Genomic DNA, 18,371 nt, shown 5'->3' with positions numbered 1-18,371 from the left:
CATTAAGCTTTACAACTATAAATCTGTCCACCATGCAAGGCTGGAGGACAGAGAGACCCCCTGGGGTCAGACCTCAGCCCAGTATTTGTCTGTATATTGAAGTGAAGCTATGTTGATTTGCACCAGCTGAGCATTTGCGCCACCAGGTGCCACCAGCCAAAAGCCATCAGTCTTTAAAAGAATTAGTCCACAATGTGGATCCTGGATTGGAAAGATGAGGATGGATTGAGACTGCAGTCCATTTCCCAGCAGTGTGGGCTGTTTGCTCCAACTTCATCTCATTCACACCACCAAACCACCCCTCAAACTTTCATTCTGGTTCATGTTTTCTCCACAGGATAGTATGTGAGATGGGGGAGGCCAAGCCCAGCCAGCATGCTGGATTTGTGGAAATCTGCGTGGCTGAATGCAAACCAGAGTTCATGGCCAGGTCTTCACAGCTCTACTACTTTATGGTAAGCTCCTGTGAGAAGTTCTCCTTGGGCCTGAAGGTCCTCAGGCCCTAGTTCCCTTTGATGCATTTGTTCATTGCCTTTGGTCATACTCAGCTTCTTATCTTTTCACTGCTGTTCTGAGCACACCAAGTTGTTCCTTCCATTTCCCTTCAAAATCTTGTTATGAGCAAAAATAACTTGCCTTATTAATGTTTTAACAATCTAATAATAGTCCAAATTATTAGTCCATTTTCATTACATACAGCCATGCTCCAAATTAGTACAGAAAATCCTCATTAATAGTTAAAAGTGCTATAGAGGAAAGAAAAAAGGACTTAAAAAAGAAAAAAAGCTTTCCTAATATCTTACTTTTCCTGGGTGGGATGCTCACCCTGCTAGCATCTGTTCAGTTGAAGGCACCGGTGTCCTACAGCAGAAACATGGCAGTTGCCACAAGTCATTACCACCCTGAGGTCTTCAGCAGGAGGCATGTGATGTTCATGGTGGGGTTTCTTCCTCCTCGCTCTTGGATCTCCCCAGGGTATCATCATCGCCTGTCTCCTCATCACCTCCTCCATTCTCCCTGGTCCCCAGCACTGATGGCAGAGCTGCCCTGCTCAAGCCCAGGGACACAAAGGTGCTGCCTCACTAGAGCCTAGTACATGGGGACAACCACTGTCCTGCTCCAAAGAAGAAAAGGAAAGGGATCATTCCTGTTGCAGGTGACTACCCTTAGGGGGTGGTCTGGAGTCAGCAATGTGCCACATTCCTCTTTTTAGAGAGACCACTGAAGGTGGCAAATTGGCTTTTTACACCCTCTGTCTGGGACATTAGGAGTCAGAGGGGCTCTGGGACTGATTCTGCACTGCTGCTGGTGCAAGATTTTCCTGATGAAGAGCTGTGCAGAGCCCAACACATTGCACATGTGACTTGGTTTTTTTTGCTTCACTTTCCCCATTTCTACTGATGCTCCTTGTCCAAGAGACCTGCTTATTCCTCTAAGGCCCCTTGCTGGGGACATGCAAGTGTTGCTTCACCTTGATCTGTGCAGATTTGAGGTGAGGAGGTCTCTTTGTTCCCATCAAAAGCTCTTGACTCCTGCAAGGGAATGCGTCTTTTCTGAAATTATTCACATGCCTGAGCATTTTTTAATGGTAAAAAGCAACTAGTAATGAGTGCAAATCTCTCAGATTTCCCCTTTGAACTACAGAAATTCCTCTGTTCTCTGTATTTTCTGATGTCATTCAGGTACTATGGTGGCAGGGGCAAAGAAACACCTTGAGGGACAGCCCCCGCCAGGCAGACAGAAGGGCTCTTTCCAGGACATTACACTTCAGCGTGTCACCTTTGCTACTCTTGGAATTACTGTCCAACTCCCATCATCCGTGTCCGTCTATGACAGCTTTTCCCTCCGCTTGCTGGCTTTCCAGCTGCCAGCTATCCCAGCTGTGCATGAGCGTGAAGTCAACAGGGTTTTCTCTGCTGAATACCTTGATACCTTTGTGCTAGACAGAAAAAAATACAGGTGGTCTCCAGTCTGCCCATCATATGCCCTCTCCTGTGTCTGTTGCTTTCATAGCGGGAGCTGTTTTTCTTGGAGCAGCTTGGCTACCTCCGATGCTTCTGCCAGGAAGGTAGAGATGTTATTGCAGGCATCATAACATGCTTTGGCATCCTGCAGTGGTGGGTGTCAGCTTTAAGGGAAGGAAGATGTTTGAAAACTAAGAAAGGGCATCGCATCTGAGATAAGCGTCACTTTCTGGCACACAGTAAATCCTCTGGAAAATTGCTTTTCAAAAGGTTTGAAGTGAAACAGGGTCAAATTTGGCCAGTAGGTTCAGCCTTCCCCTCTCCTGCAAGAATTGGAAGAGGTGATATTTTGAATTCAACAAAGTATTTAATTTCAGTGTTTAAAAAAAAAAAATAGGTAGCTCAGTTTAGAGATGCTAGAACAGTTCTTATCCACATTTCTAACCAGAACGTTTAAATTCAAAATGCTGTTAGTTTAGGCTCATCTATGATCAAAAATGCAAATTGCTTTAGAGAGTTAAATAAGCCAAAAGGGAAACAAAACATTTGGCTGCAGATTAAAATGAAATTTATGATGATCTAAATGAAAATTATTTTTTTAAAGTTATTCATTTTGTTGTGATTATTATTGCCATGGTCTTTCAATCAAATAAAAATTCCCTTCACGTTTCAATTCAGATGCTGGAGCAAGTTTGCTTTTATTCTGTCTTTGGATATTTATGGCTCAGTGCAGGTGATGTGGGGTACTCTGACTGCATCCCTTCTGGGTCTGCTCCTAAAATCCTTGTCCCAGGAGAGCATTTGCAACAGATTTCCCTTCCGTCTTTCCCCTCCTGTTGTTGCCGTTGAACATATAGAAAAGAAACCCAGGTGCACAAGCTGTGTCTGAGTCACGTCTTGCTCTGCCCTTGTCCCCAGAAGGAATGAAATGGGAACCAAGGTCTTGACATGCACCATGAGTTCAGTTTATCCAAAGCTCTGGTGGTAGCTTCTCTGGGGACAGCCTGTGTGGTGAGGTCCTGGAGAAAAGTAAAGGGTTGGGAAGCAGAGGAAAGTAGGCAAGGATCTAGAAACGTATAGAATTCCTGGCCTCTTTCCTTCATTGTCACTGTCCATTTTAGCCTATTACAAATCCACTAGAGCCCCCTTGCATTTTCCATCATCTTTCACCAGCAAGGAAATGGTAAACAGTCTGGAGGCTGAGTTTTACTGCAAACATGCCATGCAATATTTATGAAGACCACTGTGAATAATTAATGGCTTATCTCAACTTTGAAAGCTTAGCCACAAACCCTTTTGTAAGATTGGCACGAGACACAGCAATGCATTGCCAAGGAACATCGCTGGTGCAGTTCTGGTCTGCCAGGACCCTCAAAAGGGCATGGCCAGTTTATCTGCCCCAGGGAAGAGGGCAGGAAACCCATCCAGGAGTGGGACAAGGGTGTTGGTTTTTTAACTCGTATCATAGAATAATTTGGATTGATAGGGACCTTCAAAGCTCATCCAGTCCAACCCCTGCCATGAGCATGGACATCTTCACCCAGATCAGGTTGCTCAGAGCCCTGTCCAGCCTGGCCTGGGATGTCTTCAGGGATGGTTCATCCACCACCTCTCTGGCCAACCTGGGCCAGTGTTTTACCATCCTCATTGTAAAAAATTTCTTCTTCATGTCTGGCCTGAATCTCCCCTCCTTTAGTTTAAAACCATTACCCTTTGTCCTACCACAACAGGCCCTGCTAAAACGTCTGTCCCCATCTTTCTTACAGGCCCCTTTTAAGCACTGAAAGGCCGCAGTAAGGTCTCCCTGGAGCTTCTGTTCTCCAGTTGAACACCCCAACTCTTTCAGCCTGTCCTCCAGCAGTGCTGTTCCAGCCTCACATTATTTCTGTGGCTCCTTTGGCCCCTCTCCTACAGGTCCATGTGTGTCCTGTGCTGAGGACCACAGATCTGTCCCTCTCTGGTTTGTAAAGCAGCTGCTATTGTGGTGCTGTAGTGGAGGTTACATGCACTAAGTTGGCCATTCTCAACCCATTTTCTCCCAGCTGGGAAGTCACCACTGGGCAGCAATCATCATGGTCAGCACTAATTTACACTGGTGTAAGTGGTCATCAGTAAGGGATTAAAGAGGAGTTGTCATCACGTTATGAGGCAGTGTCCTAAAAATAGAGGAGCACTACATAGTGAAGTGCATCTTTTGCATCTACATACTCTTCTTGCATCTTTTATCCCAATAATGGCTGTTAGAGAATATTCCCAGAAATACATAAAGAAACAGGGCATTGTTGTTTCTTAATTTCTTCTTTCTTTCCGTATACCCTCCCAATCTTCAGCAATTAATAGGGAAGGGACTCCTTGAGGCAAAACAATTAGCAACCTATCGTTTCAAAACCATTCAAGTTTAAACACAAGAATTGTCCAGCTCTGACTATAGATTTTTCTGCTGAGCTATATGTCAGATTTTCATGTTCAGCTCTTTCTCCAAGCAGTAGCTTCATTTTGAACAAAAGCAGAGTGGAAACCTTGCTGCTGATTTTCAAAATGATTAACCAGAGGGTTACAGGGACACCCTGCGTGTGTGAAAGTGGGAGCTGCGGTGTGTGTCAGGTGGTTTTATAAACATGGATTAATGGTCTCTAAAGCTCAATAAGGTAACTGCATGATGTACCTGCTGGTTCAGAGGAGCTGAGGAGAACTTCAAGCATTTGTGTCATTCTTAAAGAGAGGGGAAAAAAAATAATCTTCATTTAAATGCATATAGTAGCTTTTCACTTGGGACTGAGTTGAAAGTTTTTCTATTAAAATGCAAATGAAAGAATAAACTGTAACTCCAAATTTCTCCCTGAAAAATGAATGTCTCCTCTCTCCATTGTGGTAACAGGGTGATGTGTGCCTTCAGAGTGCAAGTATTTTATCTCGCTTCTGGGAAGAAGGGAGAGCAGGAGGGTAAGAAAAAAAGGTTTGAGATTTGAGACCCCTCAAGGAGTTGTGCCCCTTTTTGATCTATTAACACAGCACTGTGTTATGTTTGGAAAAGAGGCTTAGAAAACCAGCAGAAGCAGGAAAAAAAATGGGTTTGTCTGGACAATGTTCCTTTTGTGGCTGCAGTATTTCAGAGCACACCTCAACACGAGCATCCCGTGCTGTACCAGTGCAGGACACTCACGACGTACTAGACTGTCTCAGCATCCAAGTCTGATAAGAGAAAAAGAAAGATTTGGAGTTATGTGGTGGGAATGTGGGAGACACAAAATACGAGCTCAGCGGCCCTGCTGAACATCTCTCCTCCCTCCCAGGCAAAAAGCCCATGAGCACAAGGGGAGTTTTCAGGCATCTCTCTGGACTTTTACAGCTGGTTTTGTTCCCTTGTCAGATCAATAAGGTTTAGAGTAACCTTTTCAGGACTTGATCGTCTTCATCTCCACAGTTTGGAGGTGGAGGGTCCTCATTAAGATCCAATCAGCCCATTCAAGACGTGGTTTATCTTGTGGAAATGTTGTTGCATGATGGCAAAAAGACACCTAAACTGTGTCAAACAACCAGTGGAGATCGGACGTAATGCCTTCAGCTGCTCCAGGTGTGGAACTGAGTTTGCAGGCACAGAGTATTGCTAAGCAGGCACAAGGGAAGGTTTGATTGTGCAGAGGTGAGAACAGATGAGTTAGGTCTGAACTCATCCCAACAAACTTGGCATTCAAATAGGCTTTCTTTGTTAGGACTGGTGTCATCCTCCTCTACTGGCCAGAGGAAATGGTCATCTTCTGAAGTCCAGCTAAGATGTTATTAAATCCTGGAGCTGCCTACCTCTCTCCATCACTAAAAGGAGAGAGGGAAGGTACCTCCGCTCCTCTGCTGTGTTTTCAACATGACCCTTTGCCTTCACAGACTCTGACACTCTCTGATCTCAAGCCAAAGCGGGGACCAGTGTCAGGTGGCACCCAGGTGACCATTACAGGCAACAACCTCAATGCTGGCAGCAATGTCATTGTGACTTTTGGACGACAACCCTGCCTCTTCTACAGGTACAGATGATTCCTCCATATTTTATGTGCCTGAGTCTGAAAGATGTGAGCAATTATAATCAGGAGACTTCTTCTGCAGCCCAGACACCCTGTCCCTCAAGCGCCTCTTTTGCCTGTGGCCATGTTTATTCAGCAGTGGGACTTCTGTGTTCTGCACTGTGTGCAACCTTACTGTGCATGTTTTGCAGTGGGAGAATAGGATTTATTTCATTTTTTTTATTGGTATTTGATGTGCGTTTTTCCCTGGCTCCTTGTCAAATTTCACTACAATTCTTCACGGTCCCATGTTTTGCTACTTGCTCTGGGAGTATGTAGTTTAAAAGATTCATTTTCATGTCCCTGATTTAACAGAGGTGACAAAGGAAATCTGACAACATCAGTTCTAAGTATTAAAACACCTCCCTTTTATCCCAGAACAGTCCTGCAGTGCTAAGAAATGGATGGCTTGCGCCATTTCAGCTCTGGGCTGGCTCCTGTTCAATTGCAGTACAGAGAGGCTTAACGTCAGTGTTACCTGCTGAATGTCCCCTGATCCCTGTGAGAATGAGCCCGAATCCTATTCCCAGGGGCTCCTGCAGCTCAAAACTACCCAGCACAACACATTCTGCTGCCAATATTGGTGGAGGCTGAAGATGAAGTTGGCACATTTCTCCCAGCAAGTCCTTGGCAGAAGAAAGGCTCATTCGCAGGAGACCTGGGACCAGTGTTTTGGGGCAATGCCCTTCCCTCTCCTGGCTGTGGGGATCCTGTTTAGCCACCTGCTATGACTGTGGTGTGATTCAGCATCTATAATTCAGGAGGGTGAAGTCACAGTTTGTGATTTAAAAGGCCAAGTGGGAACCACAGCTGCTTGGAGATGCTTATTGAAGAGACCAGGGAGTTTTAGGAGGGATTGAGTGTGGTTTTTCAGGGGAATTTGGAGAGCACATGGAGGGTGCAGTCAGTGAAGGTGAGTGCCATGTTGCAAGGGAAGAATGTGCCCTGATTTATCCTTTCTAGAGGTATCAGATGAGGCTGCATCACAAATCACAAGACTGGGGAGACTGAGGGTATTTGAAGCCTGTATTTTTGGCTTTTTATGGAATGTAATGGCCAAGGCAAAATTCAGACCTGGAGTTAGTTTTGAGCCCTGCCCAAAAGGGAAGATTTATACAGAATACTCTTTGAGTATAATCATAAAATGCTTCCCACTACATTAGCACCTCCCATGCAAAGGTCCCAGGCATGCTGCAAACTGCACTTAAAGAAGGTTTGCAGTCGTAATGCAAAATAATCTTTATTATCCCAGACTGGAAAGCTGAGGTGCAAATACCCCTTTTTTATGAGCTGCTGATGCATATGTCTGCAGGCAGGAAGGAAACATCCATCAAGTATTTAATCACACAGAAATACTTCTGGAGAGAAATCTGGTTTGGACTTCCTTTGGGGATTAGGTTTCACTCTGAGACCTGAGAAATGTTGGCTTTTTCAGATTTATTTAAACTACTGAAAACAGAATGTCGGTTCCTCAGATAAATGCATCATGCAATTCACAGCATATTCCTGTAGCAGTGAGTTTCACCACCTCATGATGCATAGGTTAAGGTCACTGGATATGAGTGTCTGGTCTCTTTGTGGCCTCATTAGTTTGTTCCTGGCACTGTCTTGTTTATATTTACTTGCTTCTACTCACAGGAGATCCACCAAGCACATTGTCTGTAACACCACTGCCTCAGATGAAGGCTTCGAGAAGGTGAAGGTGTCCGTGAGAGTGGACAAGGCCAAGATACATCAGGAGTTGCAGTATGAATATGTGGAGGATCCAACCATCCTGAGGATTGAGCCTGAGTGGAGCATCTTCAGGTGAGCATCCCTTGGACCCTCTACTTCCTCCCATGGTTTTCTAATGCAGCCTTAGTGTGTTCATCTTCATCTCTGATACAAAAAAGTGCTTTCCAAGCATTGCGTTTATTGGGAAATAGATTTGTGCAGAACTCCTTCCAAGAGCCCAAGACCATGAGGGCTGATGAGCTTCCTTCTGGGAAGAGTAAAAGACCAGTAGTGCCTTGTGCATTCATTGTCACACCTTGGATGCTCAATGTGTATCTGTGGCCATTTGTAGCCCAGGACAAAATTTCCAGAGTCTAGTAAGGGTTGGGCAGGAGCAGTGTCCTTTTTTTCAAACAAACTCTGTGTAGTCCAAACCTCAGTGATCCTGCATCCCGTCTTCACTAACAGAACAAAACTCCCTGGCTTAATGCAGCAAAATCCAACAGAAAAGTCTCACCAGAATCTTGTCTCGGAGGCTTCATGCTTTAATTACAAAGGTGGGTGCAGCAAGTCTCCATCATAGTGTTGAAGCTTTCTCCCTCTTTACTGCAGTTCGGGGTTTATCTCCAGCCCCAGGGTGCTCTGTCTGAGTATCATTACAGATCACTGGGCCTGGTTAAACTGCGCAATTGTATCCCCAAAAACTGCTGTTCCTAGTGGTTCTCATCATGACTGTGTCTCAGGCCCCACTGGGCTGGGTCTATAACTTTGTGTGGCAGCAGTGATCTCTTAAACCCAGGTATAAATGTCATTACTGTGTTTAGAGAAGTGAATCTCTCTTGGGTTTGAAAGCAGTAATTCCCACACTTTCCACAGCCTTTATATATTTGCTGGCTTAGGACTAAGCATTTCTTCTTTGGTCATCATACCTGAAAGCCCCAGGGCTGTCTCTTGAGATGAAACACAAAAGGAACCCTGGTCCCTTCCCTATCAAACACCTTCCTCCTAGTTAGACTTCCCTTTTACTCTTTGCCCCATTGATGCTGCTTGGGTGAATTCAGAGAGTTCATGAGGAGCATTTGCCCTGGTTGTGGAAAGCACCAAACCGATACCCAAATGCTTTCAGAAGCCTGCAGAAATGGCCTCAGGAAGAGAGAAATCAGTCATTAAATGCACTGACATTTCCTTGAAAAGATACAAAATAAGAAATTTGGTCACCTCTCATTCATCTGCAGCAGCTCTTTGCTCCCCTGTCAAACCGGACTGATTGGAGTATCCGGGATTAGGAGCAAGGCTTGTAAATCCCCCCAGTTCAGCTCCCATCCAGAAGATGTTTTCACAAATCAATTAGTGCATTTAATTACTATGAGGGAATTTACTGATTTAGCTGGATTGAATCTTTACACATTTGGCTTGGAGCTTTAGTGTCTGGATTTTCCATTTGGGGGTTTTATTTTCAGTCAGAGTTCAGGTTATCAGTGAAATGAGAAATCGCTTTACTCTGTTCCTTACTAAAGTGAGTTCAGTGCCAGTTAAAAGGTACAAGACTGACAGGAGAGTAAATTTGGAAAGGGCTATCGGGCATTGAAACAGGCTGCCCAGGGCGGTGGTGGAGTTACCATCCCTGGAGGGGTTGAACAGACACAGATGAGGTTCTTAAGGACGTGGTTTAGTGCCAGTGTTGGGTTAATGGTTGGACTCGATCTTGAGGGTCTCTTCCAACCAAAATGATTCCATGGTTCTATGATCTCCATGAAAGTTACAGCACAGGGACCTTCCTCTGTCTGGCTTCTGGTCTGGCTTGTAGGTGAGAGGAGAAGTTCTCCAGATCCCATTTGCTCCTTGTTTCCTCTGCTGCCAGCAAGAGACAAAGAAGCAGCCAGGGAGATGCTTCTGGTGTATTGTCAAAACTTTACCCAACCTGGGGATGCAGAGACTCTGCATCCCATTTCTTCCTGCTTTAGATCTCCTGTCCCACCTCTCAGTGTAAAGGAATTTAAGAAGAGATACTTGTTTAGTGGATTCCAACTTATTTGCAGGGAGTGTAGCTACCAGAATGGATGACTGGGACTCTGCCTGTCTCATCATTCAGGTACAACCACTAAACTTTGCTCCCTGTTGTGTCTGTGAAATCTAAAAGCATCTGAGTGACAGCAGGTGCCAAATTTTAACCAGACCTACCCACCTCTACCTTTATCCTCTTTTTTTTGGACTCCAAAGGGGCATAACCTTGGAGGAGAGTGCAGAAATACAATAACCAGCGTTACCACTGTGGTTCGGGGTGTCAAGGACAGTTTTAAGCACTATAACTATAGTGATGGAGCTTCATCCAGCTGATCATAATGGAGACAAATTAATATAAGAGTAAAGCCCCCACACAGAGCTCAATGAAAGTGCAGCCAATTCCAGTCCTGAGAACCAAGCAAGAAATGAGTTAGTCAAGACATGTGGATCTGAAGATAGACCGAGGAGGCTGTTTCTCGGTATATTTGTTATGTGATATGACTCATTACAGCAAATCCACTGTGCTGCTCTGATTCATCACTCCTGGCTGTGGGGTTAAGCCGTTTTGAGGGATAAATGATTGCTACTAAACCAGCTTTGCAAAATCAGTGAATGAATGTATGGAGCCTGGCTTAAAACCTTCTCAAGTGCCATTTTCCAAGACAATAAAGAAAAGATTACTACTAATTTATTCCCATAGCCAAAAAATGAGAAAAAAAAATAGAGTTGCACTGGGCTGGCAGGTAACTAGAATTTTATGAGGCTCTATTAACACTTTTGATCTGGATTTGGTTTATGTCCAGGAATTATCTGAGTCTGCAGACAGAAAATTATGATCAGACCTTTTGGGACAATATAAGGACAATAAGGAGTTAAATTAAGAAAGCTCATAATCTTGGTACCTCTGTTATTTTGCTGGCCAGCTGCATCTATTTGGTCTCTGATCTGACCTGGGTGATAAATAGCTGTGACTGGGCATTCACCTGCAGACACAGAAGAAAATGGCTAATGGTTTTCATGCAAAGACAAGCAACAGTTGTATTTGCTTCGTTTGCAAGCCAGAGAGGTGCTCATTTCATGTTTTCAGCAAATAAAACTACTCTGGCTTTTTCTTCAGAGAAAAAGCCCCTCTCTGATCCAGTGCTGTGGCTGTGCTTAGTGACTGTGGTCTGAGCCTGCAAGCTCAGTTTCCAAACTAAATACAGAATTTTTAACACCTGGGTTTAAAACTGTGTGCACAGACTTGGTTGATTAAATAAAAGGATTTACGTATATATGCATACACTCGTATATCTGTACATATGCACACACATTTGATATGTCTGGAACATATTAACATCTCAGCTGAGTAAAGATAGAAAATCTCTTCTAGTTTGAACAGCAGAGATTCATAATAATTAATAAATTAAAAAAATAAAAAAGAAAATGAAAAGATGGGAGATTCAGGTTAGATATGAAAAAGAATTTTTTTACAATGAGGGTGGTGAGAGCCTGGCCCAGGTTGCCCAGAGAGATGGTGGATGAACCATCCCTGGAGACATCCCAGGCCAGGCTGGACGGGGCTCTGAGCAACCTGAGCTGGTGAAGATGTCCCTGCTCATGGCAGGGGTGGCACTGGATGAGCTTTGAAGGTCCTTTCCAACCCAAACTGTCCTATGATTCTATGATTAATAAAGGAAGAGAAATGAGGAAAATTGAAAGCAAAAGTCAGAGCTGGGGGAGATCTGTTGGCCAACACATGCTTCTTCACAATGCATTTATTTTCTAGTGTTTTTTTCATTTAAAATGCACTTGTTTCTCTCTTCCTGTATGTGTATCTTTACCTGGAGGCAGGAAAGGGATTCTGAGCTTTCTTTTCCCAATCATACCAATTTCCGCGTGACTTGTCCTCCCTTTCTCAGCAGAGTGCTCCAGGAAATAAAACTACAACCTGGACAGCTTCCAAGGGACGTTAAGGAGGCAGGTGCTGAAACCAAGAATATTCCTCAGCCTGGGAAGCCCTCAAAGCTGGGGCTGGTGATGACATTTCCTCATCCTACCCTGGCTGTGTAAGCCCTGGCAGCTGAAGGTTTTGCTTTCTTGGAGAACTCTTACCCCTTCAGACCTTGCATCAGAGGTCACCCTGGTAGAGCAATGCTGTTTTGGTTTGGGATGACCAAAGGTGCCCATGGTGAACCCTTCCTTGCAACTCAGGGTTCAAAGCCAACACACACATCAGCTCCTCTGCAGTTTCCTTCCTCCCTTCCCTCTGCTCCCCATAGTCCCACAAATAGCTCTGATGGCTGCAGCTGAAGAGGCAAGAGAAAGGAAAGTATGGTGTTTCTGAAAGCTGTTTCCTTCTGCCGACACTTATTGCATGGAATGAGAAGGGCTCCATGTACATATCCCATCTTAGCCTGGGTTTAGAGATGTTATAAAAGCAAGAAAATCTGCCAAATGCAGGGTCATGGCTTGTATGATTCATTTTCTCAGGAATTAAGTTCTTGTCTGAGCAAAGGGACACACTGACTGGAAATTTGTGTTGGAAATTTGTTGGAAACTCAACGAATATGTTGGTTCTAAAACACATGCAAGAGCTTGTCTGCCTGGGTCACCAAATGGAAATCAACTTCATGCCCTGAGCACGCCAAGGCTGAAGACTTTGTTTCTTCTAGATGTTGCAGGACCGGGCTCCTGCTAGCACTGAAGTGGGTTTACTAAGACATTATCTTGTTTAAGGTGATATTTTTATAACAGGTTTAATAAGCAAGATGGGACTACAGCCACCAAGGTAGCACTGAATCCTCATGAGTTGCTTGCACAGGACAGTATCTATGAGGGTTTTTTTGGCTCCCTTCATTAAGTGATTTAGGAAATACAGTCTATGGATCATTCTGATGAGCTTGTGTTAGATTTCCCTTTTTTCTTCTCATTACTGAAGCTTGTGATTGCTGAGTCAAACAATGAAAAACACCCAGATGCTGCTTGATGAGACAGTTTTAGCAAGCATGTGGTTGTTCTTCTTTCTCCCCTTACGAATGAAAGAATGAAAAATTATTTGTTTTGTTTTTCCAATGGAACTGTTCGATGTGGTCAGACATTTTACAATCAACATTTAGGACTACAGATCACCCATTGCTCGTGCAATCAGTCCTGATATCTATTAGATGGGTTCATGCTTTTCTTCCATTTCTTCTTCCCTAGTGGCAACACACCAATTGCAGTGTGGGGAACTCACCTAGACCTGATCCAAAACCCTCAGATCCGGGCTAAGCACGGTGGGAAGGAACATGTCAATGTGAGTATGACTGCTGAGCTGGCAATCAGTCACAGGAGGGGACATGTCCAAGGTGGTGACAGAGGCTAACAGCTCTGGAAGCTGAAATATCATGTTGCATCCAGAAAAGAGGGCATGACTTGCTTTCAGAAAGATTACCCCATCCTCTCTTCATGAAGGAGCATTGGACCAAATCAAGAAAGGAGATAGATGTCATGAAGGGTTGTTCAGATTCTGGTCTCCGCTGAGCCTGTTTCTTCTGTTGCCTCAAGGATCCTTGTTTTCTTTACTGGCCAATGTACAACCTATGGTATTTATCAGCCATATCTATGCGTAAGTAGACTCAGATTCAAGTAATTAGCTGGGCATGCTAGGATTGGGTGGTGTCACGGAGGCAACCCACAGGTCAGTTTAAGGGACAACAAGGTCCAAAACCAACTTTTATTAGACCGGCGAGGCACAGGGTTTTAGCACTCCAAAAGTGACTTAAATACAGGTTCGGATATCAGTTGAGGAAATTATTGAGAGGGGCGGTCCACAGAGTGCATGCACGTGGCTTCACTCAAAACAATGCCGGAGCCGTCCCCGAGTCCCGGAGGAGTACACACTTGCCTAAACACGGTGTGGGATTGTTTTTAAAGAGATACACGTACTCGTAGTGAGTACGGAAAGTGTGCACTCGCGATTCCGCGAGAGTAAGTTTATAATACGCTTGCAGTCCTGCGAGAGTTATTTTACACGTGCAAATGTGCACGGAATCCTACACGTGCTTATGTGGAAGCACGGGAGGAAAATACACTCGCGATTGTGCGAGGGGCTCTCGGCGGCCACTCGCGATTGTGCGAGGAATAAAATACTTGTGCAAATGTGCACGGAAAGAAAATACACCCGCGATTCTGCGAGGATTAATATTACACGCGCTCATATGGAGCGCGGAAAGTTATACGTGCAAATGTGCACGTAAAGTATAAATATACTCGCAATCCTGCGAGAAGTTTACTTACCCCCGTGGCGGCGAGGCAAGCGGAGTCTCCATCCCAGGGAGGGGGCTCTCCTGGCGGCAGTGGCTAAGCTCGTACTCCCTCCGAGAGACCCCCACACAAAATGGGGCTTGGGTCTCGACGAGACTCCCGTTTTTATCTGATCAGATCTGACTGTAGGCACTCTAGAAGCTTCTCTGCACCCCCCACACTGGCTGTGGGTGCCCCTGAAGCCTCCAAACATCCCCCACACTGGGCGCGGCTCAGTGTGCCTTTGCACTCCCTTCTTCTAATGTCCCAGGAGACAGGGTGCTCTGGGCCAAACAAAAGAAGCTGTTAGCCTCAAGTAGCAGAGGAAGAGGGAGATGTGCCATACTGAAGGAGGGAGGGGGGTTGCAATCTGCCACAGGTGGGACTGTGAATAACACTCTTTTGTACTACTATGTCCACTCCCTGGAATATTTGGGATCCTGCAAGGGTGTATGCAGGTTTAACCAGCTAGATTTACAGCCTAATTCACCTGAGGAATCAGAATCAGCTCAGGTCAGTGGAGCCTCACCAAGGTCTGGGAGCACAATTCACTCAGAAGGAGCCAGTTACCAGTAGCTGATGAGCAGCTCCAGATAGAGTGGTAAAATATCTAAGTTTAGGATCTCTAATCAGTAAACTCAGGAGCAAGCAGCATTTACTGGTACCCACAGTAGGTTGGAGGATGAGGCCATGCAACACCATCTGAAAAGGTGTTGGCTGTGTATGGGCACTTTCTAGGACCAAGTGTCAAAGGACGTCCCAGAAGAAGAGACTCCAAAAATAAAAAATACTGAGGGGTTATGGTAGGAAGTGCAGCTCCTCTGCATTTCTCAGGTTTTAGGATCCATCCTTGGATTTTCCACCCAAGGTACTCAAAGCACTTGGTGGATATTAAAATCATCTGCTGACACATTAGCAATTGTGAAACTGTGGTAGATCCAAAAAGAAAATTCAGGAATATTGGGTAGATTGATTTGTATCTACCATTCACAAATTGAGAGACTTAGATCTTGGTCTTATCCCAGCTCTGCCATGATCTAATATCTCCCTGCATAAAGCCAAACACAATTTTGCCACCTCTCACACCTCACCAGATTCAGGAAATATCTGTTGAGACTGGTTTCTGGGTCTGATGTGAATCTTGACTGACAATCTTCCAGTCCCTCATGAACCCTGATCCAACTTATTGTGTGTATTCATAGGTATGTTTTGGTAATATATTGTATTTCTGGGTACAGCAGAGCCAAACACTTCATTAGCTTTCCTGCAGAATTAGAAGCTTTCCTGACTTCATCTTATTCTTCCAGCAGACTCCAGGTTTTGTGTGACACAGTGGGCTCAGGCAATCATGTCATTGTGCAGTTGATGAAGCCTATTCATCATCTCACACATGCTCATGTAGAACTGCCCATCAGTTTTATGCTGTGAAACACTTTGGTGCCTTTTCTTCCTCCTAAGAGCTGTTACAGCAAAGAACATCTGACTTGCTTTACAATATGAAACTGGCTGGTCCAAGTCACTGATTTGAGCCAAAGTAATATTAACACTTGAGCTGTGCTAGCTGTGATAATGAGTGTGCTCTCAGTGCTGGAGGTATCAGACTAGTTTGGAAAATATTCTCATGTCAAGCACAACTGGGATCCCGTTGAGCTGGTGCTGTTTCCCCATAGAGCCTCTTGGTTCCTGGTGAGACCAGGTACATTGTGGTAGCAACCGCGATGTAGAAAGATGAAGGCTCATATCCTGAAGCACAACCAGACATCTAATTCCTAGTTGTTTAAAATGGCGGTCAGGATAAAACACCTTGCAAAATCTATTACCCACTTCTCAAATATACAGAAAAACCCAAGTCTTTGGCAGGGCTAGAACCGAACTTCAGCATCTTCTAAGACCTGCCCCGCTGTCTTCAGCACTCCAGCTTCTTTCATTTCAGGTAATCTGATGTTTAAACACTAATCTTGGACACAACTGAGTGTTCACTGGACATACACTCACACTTGCGTGATCCCCAAAGTGTGAGAGCTAATTACAGGGTGGCTTTGATTAGTCTCTGCTGTATTAAAAACAAAAACAAAAACAAAAGACTTTCTGTTTCCAGGTGGAAATGAGGTTATGGGAAGATGCTGACACTGGCAACCCCAGAGGCTGAACTCCTCCAGGAAAGCTCCTCAACAAAACTTTCCTAATGCCTTCCCAGCCTCACTTGCCTGATGGGGATGGGTCGTGTTTTGAAGCAGGGAAGCACCATCTTCTCTCACAATAACCAAGGAGCTCTGCTTCTCCTGTCTTTCAGCAGTAGGTAGGCTAGCGTTTCAGTGGGAAGTATTGGCCCACCAGGATGGTGGTCCCAAGAAGATGGACTAGACTCTTTTCAGTGGTGCCCAACAACAGGATGAGGGGCAACGGTCACAGACTGAAGCACAGGGTGGTTCTATCTGAATATGAGGAGAAACTTCTTTCCTTTGAGGTGCCAGAGCCTGGACCAGGCTGCCCAGAGAGGTTGTGGAGTCTCCTTTTCTGGAGACATTCAAACCTGCCTGGATGCCTTCCTGTGTGATCTGCTCTGGTGAACCTGCGTTAGCAGGTGGGCTGGACTGGATGATCTCCAGAGGTCCCTTCTGACCGCAATCATTCTGTGATCTGAAACAGGGTTGGTGGCATTTTCTTTAAACTCTCCTTGTGTTGGGTGTCTCCCTCCAGGACTGCGAGGTGCAAAACAGCACAGAGATGACCTGCCAGGCTCCAGCGCTGGCTGTTGACCCCAATCACCAGTCTGAACTTGCTGAGCGTCCAGAGGAGTTTGGCTTCATTCTTGACAATGTGCAGTCCCTGCTGATTCTCAACAAAACCAACTTCACCTACTACCCAAACCCAATCTTTGAGGTTTTCAATCCCTCAGGTATCCTGGAGCTGAAGCCGGGAAGTCCCATTATACTGAAGGTGAGATGGAGACCAAGGTCTGGATGAGGAAGGGCAAAAACATGGGGATTGGACTAGATGATCTTTTGAGGTCCCTTCCGATCCCAAACATACTGTGATACTGTGAAAACATGCTGCCTATTGCCTTTCTGTGTCTGCCAGCACCCCACAAATCACAGTGGTATCCAGAATACAACCCAGAGATTTTCTCTACTCATTGCACCTACCATATCACATATCAGAGTCAGAATCTGCAAACACCGATCACTGCTCAGCATCTGCCGATACCCATAACTAGAAAATATAAACTCCCGGTGCACCTACCTGTGTACTGCCTAAACTCATACCCACTGCTTTTCACCAGAGAAGAACATTTTCTACCACTGCAACAGGGCTGGCAATTAAATACCCAAGTCTATTTTCTTTCTTGGGTTTTTGAGACCTTCCTCTCACTCCTGCTTAAAACCTACACTAGTCCTTTGTAATTTCTGTAATCTGGGCAGCAGATATAGAGAAGGAATTTTATGACTGAACGTTTCCATGTCAGCACTTGTATGTGGTGCATATGCAAATAAATGACTGTGCCTGCAGAATAGCTTCTTGCATGTTTGGGAAGGAGTCTGTCTTACTTGCCCAAATAGGTTTTGTGAGGGGGTTTGTGCAAGACTTGTGTGCAAAGTTTCTCATTTAGTTCCAGAGAGAGAGGAGTACGACAGGCTGTTTTGACTGATTACAGTCTGTAGCCATCTATGCTGTCCTCTGCATGACTTTCTAAATCACCTTCTCCTTTGTGCTAACAAACCACAAATGTAAAGTGCAATTTTAACCCTTGTGTCACGGGAACAAACTAGAGGTGGAAGACAAACTCTTTCCTGATTTTTTTAATTTTTTTGGGGGGTGTGGGGGTGATATTCCTTTCTATCCAGGGCAAGAACCTGATCCCACCCGTGGCGGGAGGGAATGCCAAGCTGAACTACACCGTTCTGGTTGGTGAGAAGCCCTGTGCGGTGACTGTATCAGATGTGCAGCTACTGTGCGAGTCCCCAAACCTCATTGGACGGCACAAGGTGATGGTAAGTGGTGTTTGAAACTCATCAGCCTTTCCTGCTTGGGTGGGTTGGGAGGTCACACCAGTGTTGAAGAGCTGGCAGAGATCTACCAGGAGTTCACCTCACCATTTTCCGTAGATACCATAAACATCAGGGACCATTCTTGATGTAATATCCCCATCAAAAGTAACCTGGAGAAGTAGAAGAATAACCTGGAGATCTTTATGGACAGTGAGAAACCTTTCATAATCAAAACCTTTTAGGAAAGTTTGTTTTGGTTTTGTACAGACTGTGTGAACCCAGGGTGCTCACGTGGGTTCATATACGTAACGTGTTCCCTACATGACATACTTTGTTAAATTCAGAAATTACTAACATGCTGGTGGCTAAAGTTTGCCTTT

At 44.9% G+C, this 18,371-nt stretch overlaps 1 protein-coding gene across 2 annotated transcripts in view; it reads left to right on the top strand.

Annotated features, from left to right (window-relative positions):
* The window catches only part of PLXNA4 (plexin A4), a 490,888-nt gene that overhangs the window by 417,980 nt on the left and 54,537 nt on the right, over window positions 1-18,371 (top strand). For both annotated transcript variants that reach the window (XM_065049321.1, XM_005509327.3), the window contains exons 14-19: window positions 338-455; window positions 5,847-5,983; window positions 7,658-7,825; window positions 12,920-13,013; window positions 16,703-16,942; window positions 17,848-17,994. In XM_065049321.1, coding sequence (XP_064905393.1) covers window positions 338-455; window positions 5,847-5,983; window positions 7,658-7,825; window positions 12,920-13,013; window positions 16,703-16,942; window positions 17,848-17,994 — 904 coding nt within the window. The remainder of the gene's footprint in view (window positions 1-337; window positions 456-5,846; window positions 5,984-7,657; window positions 7,826-12,919; window positions 13,014-16,702; window positions 16,943-17,847; window positions 17,995-18,371) is intronic.

This window comes from Columba livia, chromosome 1 (genome assembly GCF_036013475.1).
Source record: "Columba livia isolate bColLiv1 breed racing homer chromosome 1, bColLiv1.pat.W.v2, whole genome shotgun sequence".
Taxonomy (NCBI): Eukaryota; Metazoa; Chordata; class Aves; order Columbiformes; family Columbidae; genus Columba; species Columba livia.
The sequence above is the reverse complement of the archived record's forward strand: the minus strand, read 5'-3'. Positions and strand labels throughout refer to the sequence as shown.